The sequence below is a fragment of the Portunus trituberculatus genome, chromosome 35 (genome assembly GCF_017591435.1).
Source record: "Portunus trituberculatus isolate SZX2019 chromosome 35, ASM1759143v1, whole genome shotgun sequence".
Lineage (NCBI taxonomy): Eukaryota > Metazoa > Arthropoda > Malacostraca > Decapoda > Portunidae > Portunus > Portunus trituberculatus.
This window is the reverse complement of record NC_059289.1, coordinates 4,920,505-4,937,603: the sequence shown is the minus strand read 5'-3', so window position 1 is coordinate 4,937,603 and position 17,099 is coordinate 4,920,505. Positions and strand designations below refer to the sequence as shown.

Sequence of the window (17,099 nt, the reverse complement as noted above, 5' to 3'; positions counted from 1 at the left end):
ATACATACATATATATCCATACAGACATCCATACATGCATACATACATGAATGCACGCATCTACTGCATACACCCACACACACACACACACACACACACACACACACACACACACACACACACACACACACACACACACACACATCCAAATATGTATATAATGGAAAGAGGGGAAGCGATAGAGAGGAAGATAACGAAAAGGGAAGAGAGAGAAAAGGAGAAAGAGAGATATAGGGAGAGAGCAAACTCTATTTCCTTTTCAGAGAGAAAGAGAGAGAGAGAGAGAGAGAGAGAGAGAGAGAGAGAGAGAGAGAGAGAGAGAGAGAGATGAAAATCCTGATTGTTATAGAAAACTCAGCGAGAGACACATGAGAAGATGAAACGTAAGAAGGGCATGGAGAGAACAGGGAAGCAGGAGGTGAGGAGCAGAGAACATTCAAGAGAGAGAGAAAGAAGAGAAGGAAATGAAAAAGAGGAAAGTGAATGGCGGAACAGCGGAGAGAAAGAAAGAAAGAAGAAAGAAAGAAGGAATCCAAACTGCAAGTAACTCATTTAAAAGCTGAGAGGGAAAGAAAAGTAAATTGAACGGGAAAGACACAAAGGAACACACACACACACACACACACACACACACACACACACACACACACACACACTTTGTCAAGGTTAAAAGAGATAAAAAGAAGAACAAAAAATTATAATCAAAAAATGTATTTAATATAACTCTCGTAAAAAAAAAATGCATATGATAAAGTACAGGGAATGTTTGTTTTTTGCCTTCGTTTTTTCGTCATTGTTTTCTCATTTTTCTCCGTGGCAACGATAATGAAATAGTATTTCGTATCTCCAGTGTCAATTTCACAAAACTATTGCATTAGTCCGTCTGTATTAGTTATTTTCAGCTATGTTATGGCTGAGGAATTATCATCTTCTACTTAATCCCTTTAGTAGTGGGACACATTTTTACCTTGAGATTTGTATACGACTAGACCATTTTATGTGCATTAGGGATGGTCTATGCAGGCTGGATGATTAATGGCCAGAGTTTTCACTATTTTAATACTTACAGGAGTTTCTGAAGCTGTATAATATCACCAAATAGTAACTAGAATGAATATGGAAGCGCGTCATGGTACTGAAGGGGTTAAGTGTACTGCGTTACGATGATTTGATGCTTGATAAGTAAACTGAATGATCATTGTTTTTGTATTGCTTCCATATAAAGCCTCTCTGGTATCGATCCATTCATTACCTCACCCACACTTCTCTAAACTAAGATTACCTTTTCCAATTATGATAAACTCAAGGGTAAATCTCACAAACACAATACTAAGCAATTAATACTAAAATATATTAACCATTATTTCACACCTTCCTGTAAAAATATTCCTATTGATACCAACCATTAACTTTACTCACTCTTCTTTAAAATAATATCACCTTTTCCTATATCTACCAAATAAATCCGCCATTCAAAATAGCCAAACCTTTGCACAATGTTCTGTTATAAGAGTCCATTACGCACACAGAGTTGTGTGAATGTGGCCTCGGTGGTTAGGGAGCGAGTTAAGCCAGACACCATACCTTGCCTTGGCTTGTTGAAAAAAGAAAACTGTCTCCACCTGACGCAGGATTCGAACTTGGGTCTTCTTAGTCGTGCTTCTAAAATGATAATCCAGCAACAGAAGCACCAACAGCGTCTTAGTGACATACAAAATAGCCAAACCTTTGCACAGTGTTCTGTTATAAGAGTCCATTAAACACAAAGATGTTGTTGTTCATTCATTAAACACTCCGAATCAAAATTGAGACCCAAACTGACATGCGCTCATCTGTCTCGTCTCCTTCATCTAACACAGCCTCATGTCACTGGGTTTTCCTTTTTTCATACCTGTTATAAATAAAGACAAATACTAGAAAAGAACATCGTACACCACCGCGATGCCATAAGAGTGTAATTTCCTGTTTACAAATGTAAGAAAGAGATCATTACATGTGAACCACCACGCTATCAGTAAGGACAGGTACTAAAATAAGCACCAAACACCCTATCGCTGCCATAAAGGTGCAATATCCGGTCTCTAAATGCGTTAAAGAGATCAGTATTGAGGAGCGCGATATCCTGTCAGCTTTCATCTTCATCTCGTAACGCTTAATGAGGGACTTCGAAATCTGCGTAACCTAAGTGAGCGATAACTTGTGCATCTTTCATGTTGTTCTCTGCACTGAGTGACTCGCTGACATTCAAGAATATCTCGTTATTTCGTGTCTCACTTGGGTTGTGTTTCATTTGTTGATGTGCTCTGTTTGTTTATGTAGTGCTTGACTGACTATCTATCTGTTTGTCAGTGTTGGAAGGGTTAAGGGGTAGAGAGAGAGAGAGAGAGAGAGAGAGAGAGAGAGAGAGAGAGAGAGACAGACAGACAGACAGACATACAGACAAACAAGATATCTATCAAGTATTGATTTCTTTACATTCTCATTTGATCCATCAACACAAGCCGGGACAGCTGCTGAGTGGCGTCAGTAGGCGACACGGTGCTAGGAAGAGCAGCGCATCACAGGAAAACGACAGGTGTTATAATTGTCTTATTCTCTGTTCATTTGAGAGCTGTTGTATCTTTAGTGAAGGCAGACGCGAGGAAGGGAAGACGGGAACATTTTCACCCTTGCATGTTGCTGGTAACAGTTTATAAGCAGAAATATGAATATGAAAATTTATAAAGATTAAAAAATAAAGCAAGCCACAAAGCCAACGTATGCATGAAATATATGTCAAATTTACTCACCAACAAATAGAATTAGAAATATAATGCACCATGCGGCATATTATTTACCCACATATGCAAAATTATAAATAAAATTATACTAATGCCATATATATAGTCCATATGTGTAAAATATATGGTATTAAAATATCCAGCATGACCCCGCGATGGCCACCGCTGTCACGCCCACCACTCTAACAACCACCAATATACCTATGTATTATAAATAAACAAATGAACTATATATATATATATATATATATATATATATATATATATATATATATATATATATATATATATATATATATTTATTTATTTATTTATTTATTTATTTATTTATTTATTTAGACACATTTTTAGTGTGTATATACTGCAATCTTTATAAACCGTATATTTTATTATTACTTTTTTATTATTACTGTTATTATTGTTATTATTATCATTATTATTAATATTATTATTATTATCATTATTATTATTATTACTATATTATTATTATTATTATTATTATTATTATTATCATTATTATTATTATTATTACTATTATTATTATCATTATTATTACACGCACACACACACACACACACACACACACACACACACACACACACACACACACACACTCATCATCATCATCAGCAGCAGCAGCGCCCCCAGCGGAAGGGAGGCCGTTGATTGGTTAGTGGGTTGCCATCAGGCCTTAGAAAAGAGCATGTCAAGGGAAAAATTCTCACTCCGTCGTAAAAGGTGATGTGTGAGTGAAAGGTTAATTGGGTGTAATGATCCAGTTCATCAGCGGCGAGGAAAGGTGCGCGGCATAAAAATCAGTTCAGAATCGAAATGGTTCATCCTTCCCTGGGCCAGGTAATGGCCGCTGCTCCTTGGCGCGGAACCCGGAAGTGACCCACCCACTGGCCCACTAAGACAGTGACCCGCTGCTGCTGCTGCTGCTGAATTATCATTTTAGACGCACGACTAAGAAGACCCAAGTCCGAATCCTGCGTCAGGTGGAGACAGTTTTCTTTTTTGTTTCCCCGGCCCAAGCCCCTAAGCCAGCGTGGCGTGGTGTCTGGCTTAACTCGCTCCCTAACCACCGAGGCCACATTCACACAACTCTTTTCCTTTACAAAATTACTAACAAGAAGCCACTTTGATTTTTCTTTCCTTTAACAGATTTTCGTCACTGAAAAAAAGCACTTTTGCTATAAAATATATGATATTTTCATTACTAATGTATTGGTGGCCTACACTTACCATTTTTCATATTTACTAAGGAAAAAATGCAATATATTTGACATGAAAATGTCCAGCCGTGCAAAGAGTTTCATGTCATTCATTTAAAATTAATTTAAATGACGAAATTACGCTGATGATAATTTCATCTTTATAGCGAGAATATCAAAATAGACTCATGAACTTTTGTACTTAATGAAGCAATTAATTGTAAAACACACAAAAAATGAAACAGAAGAAGTGCAGACTTAGAAATGAATAAATTAAACACAACAATGATTGAATTGCAAAGCAAAATTTTATCACTTCTGCAGATAGAAAATGTATACCAGATGAGCTTGATAACTGGATCATCATGCAGACACAGAAACGTGTGGATGCACAGGTGGATAGATAGATGGATAGACAGACAGGCAGAAAGACGGACAAATAATACAGATAGGAAGAAATAAAGGGACAAAAAAGATAGACAGATAAATAGATAGTTAAATAAACAGACAAAAAGACCGAATTATACCAATAAAGAGACAGACAAACTCAACATATTGGCCAAACTGTACATTCACACATAGATAGACCAACGAGTAAAGAAGCTCCCTAATTGGATCACCTTACTTAGTCATGAATAAAGCTTATCATGCAACACTAATTCACACAGATAGACGGAAACGTTACTATGCATTAGAGTATTTCATTCGGAGCGAACACATGAATAATGCCAGTCAATAATAGCAGTAACGGCACACTGACTTATAAATAAACCTGACCAATGCGTAGAGATAAGCCCAAACACAACAGTGCGGTGAAGCCCTCGTTGATGGAAAGAGAGGAGGGGACAGGCCAGCAACAGTACACTATCAAAGGGAGTTACAGGAATTTAAACCATTAATTGCATGTGACAATACCATAATTCCTCCTCTATTTAAGTAGCCATAGACGATTGTGCTAAATATTGTAATGTTCTTCACTTACTAATGAAAATAGAGAAAGTTCAAGAGTAATATGATGTGAAATGAAGTTAGAAGCATTAAACCCTTCACTGCATTTGATAATACAGCACTTCCTCCTTCATTTGAGTACCGACCATGATTATTTTCTATACTCTCATGAAAATAGAGAAAGGGGTACACTCTAAGAACAGTACCGCAGGAAATAGAAGCTTTGATCCCTTTGTGATTGTTGTACAGCAGTTCCTCCTTCATTTGAGTACTGAGCAACAATTCTCTCCACTCGCTGATGAAAAATAAAGTAACAGTCCAAGAGCAGTACAGTAAATGAAAGGGAGGTACAGGAATTTAAACCCTTAGTTGCATGTGATAATACACTTACACCTTCACTCAAGTATACATGATTTTCTACATTCGCTGAGGGAAATAGAGCTAGACATACAAATCCTTAGCTTCTTTTGACAATACATTTTCTGCTTCATCTGCACTTGATAATACACTTACACCTCCATTCAAGTATACATGCTTTTCTACACTTGCTGAGGGAAATAGAGAAAGAACTCTCTAGTAACGATGTAATTATGAGAGCTAGAGCCATACAAACCCTTAGCTGCTTGTGACAATACGTTTTCTCCTTCATCTGCTCTTGATAATACACTTACATCTTTCTTCAAGGGAAAGGAACAGTCTAGTAACGATGCAATATGAGAGCTAGACATACAAATCCTTAACTGCTTGTGACAATACATTTTCTATTTCATCTTCATTCAAGTATGCATGATTTTCTACACTCGCTAAGGGAAATAGAGAAAGGAACACTTTAGTAACGATGCAATATGAGAATTAGAACCATAAAAACCTTTAGCTGCTTGTGATAATACATTTTCTATTTCATCTGCACTGAGCATGATTTTCTTTACTCGTTGAGGGAAATAGACAAAGAAACAATCTCGTAACGATGTAATATGAGAACGAGAGACATACAGATTGAGATTACTTGTGTTAGATTGAGATTACTTGTGTTACGTTAGACTGAGATTGCATGTGTTAGATTAAGATTATTTATGTTAGGTTAGGCTGAGATTACACGTGTTAGGTTTGACTGAGATTGCACGTGTTAGTTAAGACTGAGATTAATTAAGATCAGGTCAGATTACTTTGGGAGAAGCCTGGGAATCTCACCGTGGAGGGAGTGACGGCAGCGCGGAGTGAGGGGTGAACTATGCAAGGGAGGCAGTAATGAATGCACGTGAAGGCAGTGAAGATGACTCACTCTCTCTCTCTCTCTCTCTCTCTCTCTCTCTCTCTCTCTCTCTCTCTGGTCTTACTTTTTCTTTATATTTCCTTTATTTTGTGATTCTTCTGTATTTTGAAATCGTATCACAATATTCTTGACTGAAAAACTATTTATTCACTTCCGAAAGGCTTTGCAAATACAGCTATCAGTTACAAACACCAATGATACCTAAATCTCTCTCTCTCTCTCTCTCTCTCTCTCTCTCTCTCTCTCTCTCTCTCTCTCTCTCTCTCTCTCTCTCTCTCTCTCTCTCTCTCTCGGACGGCATCCATAACATATTATTTATTCTTCTGCCTTGACCTCCGCGTCTGACCGTCGTAATGAGGTAATTGTCATGAAATAAAGTGGTCGGGTGCTCTCACGGAAAAGGAGGAAAAAAATATCTCAGTGTAAAAGGAAAAAAAGGCACTGTTCGAGTGAGAGAGAGAGAGAGAGAGAGAGAGAGAGAGAGAGAGAGAGAGAGAGAGAGAGAGAGAGAGAGAGAGAGAGAGAGAGAGAGAGAGAGAGAGAGAGAGAGAGAGAGAGAGTTGGAATGAGAGAGAGAAAGAAAAACACTCTTATTTTCGTTTCTTTTTCCAGAGTTGAATTAGTAGTTTCTCTCTCTCTCTCTCTCTCTCTCTCTCTCTCTCTCTCTCTCTCTCTCTCTCTCTCTCTCTCTCTCTCTTCCTTGATCACCAAAAAATTGAATATTTGGTCTTATGCAGGACAGAGAGAGAGAGAGAGAGAGAGAGAGAGAGAGAGAGAGAGAGAGACTCAATGCAAATTTATCGGTGAAAAATACTTATGAGTGATTTATTGCTGTAGTTGTTATTATCATTATTATTATTTTTATTATCATTATTACTTTTTGTGGTGGAATTGTGGTCGTTATTGTTGTTGTTGTTGCTGTTGTTGTTGTTGTTGTTGTTGTTGTTGTTGTTGTTGTTGATGTTTTGATGAACACTTCTATTCCTCTATTAAATTCCATACTCATTTCATTACATATATATTTAGCTATATTTATTTATTTAACTGTTTTGTAACTATTTTATGTGTGTGTGTGTGTGTGTGTGTGTGTGTGTGTGTGTGTGTGTGTGTGTGTGTGTGTGTGTGTGTGTGTGTGTGTGTGTGTGTGTGTGTGTGTGTGTGTTGGTTGTTGTTGTTGTTTGTTCTAGTGTTTTTTATTGTTATTGTTGATGTTCATATTATATTTTCCTTGTTGTTATTGTTTGTTGTTGTTGTTGTTGTTACTGATAGTGGTGGTGATTGTGGCGGTAATTGGTGGTGGTGGTGGTGGTGGTGGTGGTGGTGCTATCACCGCTGTAGTGGTCACGGAAATCTTCACCGCATCGCTACAACATTTCTCGAGAGACTCACACCAAATATACGTGCGCTATAATTTCCTTAGACTCATTCTCCCATTTCTCTTCATTTCACTTTAATCCAGTTATTTTCTCGTCGGATTTATCCCCAGTATATCCCGCCGGTTTATGCCCCTTGTGTTTTTTCCCTCACTTTATTTCCCCAGATAGATATTTTTCGGGAAGTTATTTTTCTCGCATAACTTCGCCAGGTGGATGCCGGAGTGGGAGTGTGAGGGGGGAGAGGAGGGGGATTGGAGAGACTGCGCGTGATGTGTTGTGTTTCGGTAGCTTTTGGGTGGGTTTCATGGGCGTCCGCAGGCGGAGGTAAGGGGGGGCACTTGTTTACCCCCCCCTAGAATGTGTGAAAAAAGGAAGGAAAATACAAAATGAATACAAAATTACATGTAAAATGCAAAATGAATAAAATACAAGGTACACTTATCAGCACTTTATTGCCGCTACTATTCTGTTACTCGTGTTTCTTTAGTATTACTAGTACTAGTGTCGGGACAGGAATTGGAGTTGTCGGGGAGTTTTCTTTTTTTTTTTATACCATGTGGACTTTTCACGGGAATTTCTGGGGGATACCTCCTATCTCAAAGCCCACCCGTTAGGAAACCATCGCCCCGAGTGAGGAAGCCCAACCTACACTCAGACCGTGGACAGGATTCGAACCTGTGCGCTTGGAGACCACTCGGACCCCAAAGCACACATGGTTCCACTGTACCACGGCGGCCACAAAGCACACATGGTTCCACTGTACCACGGCGGCACCCATTCTGCCAAACTTGTCAATCACCCTGTTCATTGTTGCACTTTTTTTACAAACGTCCATGATACCCTTGCACTTTCCTTCTTTTTTTTTTTTTTTTTTTTTTTCGGATGGCTATGATGGGTTCTGGGTGGGCTTTTGGGAAATTGGGCGGGTATGATGGGAGTTGGGCTGGTTTGGGTAGGTTGAGTAAAGAGCGCGTGGCTTTCGTAGGTCGCACACACCCCGCCCAAAGCTGCTTACAACTTTTGGAGTCCCATTAACATCCATTCAGCTTTTTCCTCTTCTTCCTCTTCATCCTCCTCCTCCTCCTGACACCTCTACACTCTTCCTTTTATGAATCTCCAGTGCCACTTTTTGTTCTCTCTTTACTCCGCCTGCATCCTTCCCCCTCTTCCAACTCCTCCTCCTTCTCCTCCTCCTCCTCCTCCTCCTCCTCCTCCTCCTCCTCTTCCTCCTCCTTACTCTTCTCTCACTCCAACTCTTCATTTTTTTGTCTTCTTTAATTTCCATCTTTCATCCTCTCCCTTCTCATTCTCCCTTCCACTCACTGCTCTTATTTCAAGCCCTCATTACCGTTTATTTTCCTCATTCCCTCCTCATTTTCCATTCTCATTCCCGTCAGTGCAGCGGGAAGGAAGACATGAGTGCAAAATGAGCAGTTAGGAGGAGGAGGAAAAGGAGGAGGCTGAAGCAGTTGAGTAGGAGGAGGAGGAGGAGGAGGAGGAGGAAAATTAGTGTTGGAATTGGTGGTGCAAGGTTTTAGAAATGTGCGAGGAATGCATCATCTGAGAAGTGTGATAGTGAGTGGTGAGTGTTACGTGTGGCGAGAACCTTAGAAAACGTGAATTGTTGAGGGGTGTTGGCAGTAGGTGTGTCTGGAGGGAGGGGTGTGTGTGTGTGTGTTTAGGGGGGAGTTGTGAGTAGATAGGTGACACGTGCCATGAGGGAAATACGAGGTGAAGAGTACATATACCTATCGTACTTCCGTCCCATCCCTGTCTCACTTCTATCTCACTTCTGTTTCACCTTTGTCTCCCTCACTTCAGGTTGATGGGACGAACTGTAGCTGCAGTGGTCGGCAGTGTCACGTTACGGCTCGAGTCCCGCGTGTACAACAACTCTTCACTAAGGTAAGACACTCGCAATGCCGCACGCACCTTCAGCCACATTCGTTATGCGGTAAGTGACAATACGCCACCTGCAGCGCGTGTTCTCGGCTCTCCTCTTGCCATTATTTACCCAATCTTTCTAGCGTACAGCAATTCTTTACTAGTGTAAGACGCTGCATAGCCCACACACTACCCGCACCACAGGGTAATTATGACAAAGAGCCACATTATTCGATACACGGTGTTCTCTGTTTCTGTTTCTGCGTGTGCCGTCGCCGTGTTTGCAGGCTTTCCTTTTCCCAGCACGGCGACAACTCCTCAATGATGGACGCTGCCCGTGTGTATCCCGCGCTGACCGGCTTTCCAACTTACTAAGATGAGTCGTGCCATTACTTCGATATAACTCGTTACCTTTTTTTCCCAAACAATTCTGGCCTCGCGTCGCTGTATTCCCTGCGTCTTGTGTGCTCGTGTGTCCTGTAGCGCGACACTTACGGAACTTTGGCTACAGTGAAGGTAATATACGTAGCGTGTTCGTAGGTCCTGGTGCCTCGCTCTGTGCATGTACAATGAGTTCGTGGAAGTGTTTGTATTTGTACGTATATGTATCAACTTTTTTTTTTTCCAACCTGGACAGCACCTGGTGAAGAGGAGAGGAGAGAGTATCCTTGAAGTTTATGTCCGTGTGTGTGTCGATGTGCTAGAGACGTAAAGAGAATGTTAAGTGCCACAAAAGACGTGCGTAGTGGCAGGGTGCGTGTGAGACCAGGTGTGCAGGAGAGGGAGGAATGAGACGTTAAGATACCAAGAGTAGGGAGTCAGGATGGTTGTCAGGACACTAGGCAAGGGGAAAGAATGTTAGTGGGCTGTATAGTGCGGTGGATTGTGGGTTGTGGGTGTGTACTGGGGAGAGAAATGGCGTGGAGGTGCTGAGAATGATCCGAGTTTTGTTATAGAGAGTGTGGGAAGAGGAGGGAAGAACATGCTGGAAAGTTGTTGGTGCTGTGATTGATGTGTTGAGCTGCTGTGTGGAGATGTGTGCTGAGAGAGAGAGAGAGAGAGAGAGAGAGAGAGAGAGAGAGAGAGAGAGAGAGAGAGAGAGAGAACATGTACCTAATATGTAAAACTATTATTGGTACGAGAACGAATACCAGAAACAAGAAGACGAAATGAAAGACTAAAAGATAAATTGAAGAGAAGGAGGGAGACGAAAACATAAGATGGAAATGAAGAAAAAGCAGAAAAAAAACAAGATAAAGAACAAACAGTAACAGGAGAAGAAAGCAAAGAATAAAAAAAAAACAGACAGAAACCCACAGCACATCCCGCCCTACCACAGCGTAACCTCACAGCAGCTGGCCGTCACGTGTGTTGTTGTTTGTGTATATCCTGCTGCCCCGGAAAAGTGGAAAGAGACGGACTAGGATGGAGGCGTAGAAGCGAGTGAGAATTACAAAAGACACGAGAAAAAAAATCCACGCCTTTGAGTATTGCTGTAAATGAAGATGAAAGTGTTCGCTGTGGTGAAAGAACTGTGGTTAAGTGTGTGTGTCTGTGTGTGTGTGTGTGTGTGTGTGTGTGTGTGTGTGTGTGTGTGTGTGTGTGTGTGTGTGTGTGTGTGTGTGTTCGAGGAAGGGAGGATAGACAGAGTAGATAAAAACAGTAAAGAGAGAGGAAAGAGAAAAAAAGAAAAAAAAACGGCCATTTGGCAGAGAATGAACGCCACACGGAGAAAGAATACAGAGATCGCAGGAAAGAGAATGTATGTATGTATGTATGTATGTATGTATGTATATACGTGCAATGAATTTAACAGAAATGAAAAAAAGAAAAAAGAATTAAGAAAAAAAAACTTTAGAGTATAATGAAGAAAAAACGAGTGAAACTGAACGTAGTAAAAATTAATATACCGCCAGTAGCCGCGCAATCTTCATTAAAATAGTGCACCAGAATATATTGATAGACAGAGAGGTAGACAGGAATAGACAGATACACTGACCGAACCGTGTCCAAAGAGAGAGAGAGAGAGAGAGAGAAAGAGAGACGCTTGTATTGTTCTTTCCCTCTCTCACCACAACTATTTTCAAAGCCCAAGGAAACGATTATCAGTGTTCTCAAGGGTGCTTCTCCAGTTAATGATGCAGAAAGCTTATTAATCTGCCTCGAGAACTATAAATAAACACCCTTAAGTTCAACGAGAGCCTCTTGGAATTGGTGGTGGTTTTCGAAGAAGTGTTTGGGAACATGGCCCGTGAATAGAGAGTGAGGATTGGTGTTAAAGACATTTGGAGTGTGTCGCAATCACTCCCCTCGGTGTCAATAATCAGCTGGGGGTTATTGCTAAACATTTGGAGACGAAATGACAGCGTTGGGAAATGAATGTTTACCTTTATTTCCAAAGCTCTCCAATTCTCGTCTCATATACTTAGAGTTAAGACCAAATTGACTTCCACCGCGAATCTCATCATGATACCTCCTCGTGGCGACACACACACACACACACACACACACACACACACACACACACACACACACACATGACCGGGGTTCGATTCCCGGCCGGGTGGAGATATTTGGGTGTGTCTCCTTTCACGTGTAGCCCCTGTTCACCTAGCAGTAAGTAGGTACGGGATGTAAATCGAGGAGTTGTGACCTTGTTGTCCGTGTGCCTGGTCTCAGGCCTATCCCAAGATCGGAAATAATGAGCTCTGAGCTCGTTCCGTAGGGTAACGTCACACACACACACACAGAGACTGCACACACAAACAGTGAACACACACACACACACACACACACACACACACTAAAGGAAAGTTTTTTTGTTTTCTCTTTCTTTTATTCTCTGTCTCTCTTCTGCCGCCTCCTTCCTGCCCTCCCCACCCTTTACATCACTGCAAGCTCTCGGAACACTCGCTGCCAGCCCGTGAAAATTACTATGAACAAAAAATAAGTGCTATATATACAAGAAATACGGTCGGTTGACTTCACAGCCATCACTTCACGGAATAAATGAATTACTGTGTTAACGAATTTCTCTCCATGAGTCAACAAACAAAAATATGGACTCACACAACGTAGTTCACGCGAAAAAAATATATAAATAAAATAGAGACCCTTGTTGTAAGCCACGAGGCAGATAAAAAAAAAGATGAATAAAAAATGGGGGATACAAATGAATGTAACTAAGCGTGGCGACCTCGTTCACACCTCCGGAGCCTCCACGCTGTGTGAAAATGGATAAACACCCAGCGGACACCAGCGACCCGCCTGTCCCTCGCCCCACCTGCCGCTGGACGGGAAGTGAGGCGCCGCCCTGAGAAACTGTTTTGCTGGCTCTCGTGTGTGTGTGGGGGGGGGATAGGAGAGAAGGAGGTGTGAGTGTTCGTGTACTCTCAGACAATATTGAACCATTGCTCTGTTTCATCTCTTGCCTTCAGTATGTTCGGTTTATTTTCGTTTTTCTTTCATTTTTTCAGCAACACATTCTCGTTACTTTTGCTTTTTTCGTTTCCTCTTACCACCTCTGGGAAGTATTAAGCTATTGCTTTGTTTCAACTCGCACCTTCAGCTCAAAAGATACAAGAACCTTCTTTTTTACATACAATAAGCTTTTCTTTCATTTCCCTCCATCCAATGCGTCACTCTCGCATTACCTTCACTTTCCTCGTTATCAGGAAGTTAGACCCCCTTGCGTGGACACAAGCACGTGGCACTTGAGTCGCTCTTCCCCCACTTACAATAACAAGCCACAGACGAGAAGAGAAAACAACTTCACCCAACCCTCAGGATCGAGAAATGTCATTTAATAGGAAGAAAAGCTCCAGTGAAGATTGCGTATCAGAGAGACAGATAAAAGATACCGAGCCGAATAGATAAAACCCGTCCATGCGCAACTTCATTTATCTTGGGGTTCAAAATTCTGCCACGGATAGCAGGACAGACCAGGCGAGGCGAGCAGCGGGGAGGAAGTGACCGCTGTGCCATTCCGCTGTGGCTTCCCCTCCACCCACCCGTAAGAATTAGCTAGCAAATAAAGAAGAACGACTAAATGCCTGATGAAAAGAAATTGCAAGGAGTGAGGCATAAGGAGACAGCTACTGTGAACTCCCGCCAGTACGAATTACCTAGCAAATAAAAAAAATGAGTAAATGCCTGAATAAAAATGAAATTGCAAGGAACGAGGCATAAGAAGAGGCAACTACTCTGAACTGTGGCGTCATTTGCTACTGTTGCTTTAATTAATTAGCTAGCATGTAAAAATACCCAAAAAAATTATTAGATGCCTGAATAAGCAAAAAAATTAAAAGGAACGAGCCATAAGAAGAGGCAACAACTCTGAACTCAGACGTCGTTTGCTACTGTTGCTTCAATGACAGAAGGACGCGAGGGACTCCAGAACAGCTGAGGGGAAATGGATTGATAAGAGGAGACGTACTCGTAAAGCAGGCGTCTTCTTTTCTGAGAGGGACAATGTAATAAGGCCGAGGGAGCGTGTTCCTGCGTGCGGCGGACAATAAAACCCGCTGCTCTATTATTTTTTACGTCCCACGATTGATAATAAAAAGGAGTCCACATCTTGTTTAGTGAAGCTGCGTCTCCCCGGCGTGGATGAGAGCGAGGAGTGGTGCTGTTTTTGTGGCTGGCAAGGGGACAGTATCTGCCTCTCGGTTCTCATTTTATCTCTCTCTCTCTCTCTCTCTCTCTCTCTCTCTCTCTCTCTCTCTCTCTCTCTCTCTCTCTCTCTCATTCTTGATCACCCCATGTTTTTCTTTCAGTTTTCTTTCTCCTTCTCTTCTCCTGATAGAAATAAATAAGTAAATATAAAATAAACTTAACTCAAACTCATCACCATCGTCAGCCTCCTCAGTCGTCATCGCCAGTCACCACACGCCACCCTGTCCCCCACTGCGCGCCTGTTCATGTTCTGTCATCCCCTCTCCTGTCCCGCTGCGTGTCAATTAACTTATCACAGTTATTTTAATGGTGCAATTAGGTGATTCATTCTGATTAACTAACTGATATTGACATTCTATCCAATTCACTCTTCTTTTGTGCATGCATTGCTCTTTTTATTTCGTCGTTAATTGTTGGTGATAATGCATGTGACAGGTGTTTGTGATTCCCTCCCAGCGGCGCGCTATTTTTCACACCAGCTTTCATTGCGTCACTTATTACGGGCGTCACAGTCGCTTGTAGTCGATACTCGGAGGTGTAATCCAATTTGTCCCCGTATCACAGGTGTTTTTGATGTCAGTCCCCCCTCAGAGCTGTTCGCGCAAAACGTAATTAGCATGCCATTACAGGTGTTGTGATCCCAATTTGGCCTCCCATCACGGCGGGGGTCGGCCACTGACGGGCACACACACACACACACACACACACACACACACACACACACACATTCTCTCTCTCTCTCTCTCTCTCTCTCTATATATATATATATATATATATATATATATATATATATATATATATATATATATATATATATACGTATATATATTCGCATCAATTAGTTAACGTTTATTGTATCAGAATGTATTTGTGATGAAGATATGTGATTTATGTGAAGCAGCAGGTGTTTCGAAGCATCATTGTGGAACGCACACAATTCTCTAAGACAGTTAGCCAGAATGAGAATGTTCGTGAATCAGACACAGATATTACGCATTTTTGTCGAAGGACACGAGAACAGTGTCCACCAGCTAGCCACCCAGCCAGCAGTGAAGTGACACAGTGGGTGTGTTCTTACCTTGCCAGAAGAGGGCAAGCAGCAGCAGCAGCGGCGGCAGCCGAGATACGGAAGTTGTCCTCATGATCCTGTGCGGTGAAGGGTAGTGGGCAATAAGGCTGAGGCACGCACACTCACACACTAACGCAGTGAAGGCGATAAGTTGTCTAAGCACTACTGGAAGCCTGGCGTGTGTAGCAGATATGTGTAGCTGATAATGTAAGAGGTAAAGGAGACATTATATAGCGTCTCCTGGGCTCCAGCTCTCTCCTCCCGCAACACGTTTGCAGTTCGTGTTTCAGTTTTGTTCAGGTTCAAAACGGTCACTGTTTGGCGGCACAACAGCAGGTCCAGAGCCTCACTTCACCCGCGATATGCGTCACGTGACGGTCCGCAGCCCTGCTAGTCAGCGTGCCGCGGAGCTCTGAGGTGCATCCGGGGAGGGAGGAGGAAGAGGAGGAGTGGAGGAAGCTGTAAATCATAAGAAAATATATGGTCCGCAGGATGTCGGTATCAAATTGAGCAAATTTTCTAGTCTTGGCATGCTTGACATAGAGTGTTATGGGCCTTCGTGGGTCATGACGGGAGCGAGGGAGGTAAGGGATCTGTGAGGAGCGGCGAGGGAGCGAGCATGAAGGTCCCACACAGGCCGCACCGCCTCAGCTGAGAGAGAGCAGCAGCAGCAGCAACAGCCACCACCACTACGGGACGCTCGCGCCAACTACTGTCAGATGTGACCCAACCCGCGGTCCGAGGCGCACTGACGCTGCCCGCCGCGTGTGCCACTATTTATTCCCGGGAACAATATGGCGCTCACACACTCACATATACAAACACACACACTCACACACTCACTGCCCAGTTGTGCCTCTCCCGCCGAAGGGAGATCCAATGAAGTTATTACACACAAACATCACGTAACACACGCACGATTTGTTCCTGGGTGTAGAAAACACACACACACACACACACACACACACACACACACATGTATCCACACATCATCCAGAAAGTGACTGGAGTCTGTAATTATATTCGGCCAGTGGATAACGATGCAAATTAATTTATATATTCAGAGGCAACAGGAAAGGCGGCAAGGTTGTTTACACAGACAAACCGAGAGGAGGGAATGCGGCGGCGGGGGCGAGACAGAGACCGAGCAAACTTTTGCTTGTAGAGGAAAGAACTGACGGCGGTTCACGAGTGGTGTAAGAACCCGAAAGCAAAGAAAATAAAATTACTATTATATCAATTGGGTGCCTAATTAAACAGCTAGATGGCTGCATGAGAGAGAGAGAGAGAGAGAGAGAGAGAGAGAGAGAGAGAGAGAGAGAGAGAGAGAGAGAGATTCCTTGCGCACGCACCTGGCTGGCCATATAATTAATCAACTAACTGAGTACACGGCTGCTGGTTGTGTCGCTGATGACTTAATTGAGTGGGCGTGTACGTGCCCTTTGGAACTAACTTGTCCCCCAATATCCTCCCCTGATCCCTCCCCTGCCTTCCCCTCACCTGCCCCTCACAACTTCATGTCCCTTTACTCAAGTTCTCCCACCGTCACTTTCCCCTCTCACCCAATCCCTCGTCCCTTCCCACCACATTCACTATTAACCTTGTCCTCTCACCTAAATACACATCGTCTCCTCACTATTTTCTATCTCCTGTCTAAATAAAAAATAATATCATCCTCTTATAATTGTCTCTATAATATTCATGAGTTAAAACATCACTAATCTCGCCGTGACACTCAGAAAAAACATTATTCTCTCATAACCTTTGCTATATTTTGCCAATGGAAAGCTAATCGTTTTTCACTCTGCATCCAAGTCCAGGATTTTTTTTTTTCAGTACGTGTTCTCCCCGCCTTCCCTTTCCCTCTCCTAATCATTTCCT

General features: G+C 42.2%; 1 protein-coding gene across 1 annotated transcript in view; it reads right to left on the bottom strand.

Moving 5' to 3' along the window:
• LOC123513240 overlaps positions 1–15,963 on the bottom strand; it is a 160,661-nt gene extending 144,698 nt beyond the window's left edge. The window contains exons 1-2 of the mRNA XM_045270312.1: positions 15,862–15,963; positions 15,228–15,630 (exon numbers count right to left, since the gene is read on the bottom strand). Of these exons, the coding sequence (XP_045126247.1) occupies positions 15,228–15,291 (64 nt within the window). The 5' untranslated portion in view covers positions 15,292–15,630; positions 15,862–15,963. The remainder of the gene's footprint in view (positions 1–15,227; positions 15,631–15,861) is intronic.
• Positions 15,964–17,099: the final 1,136 nt, after the last annotated feature.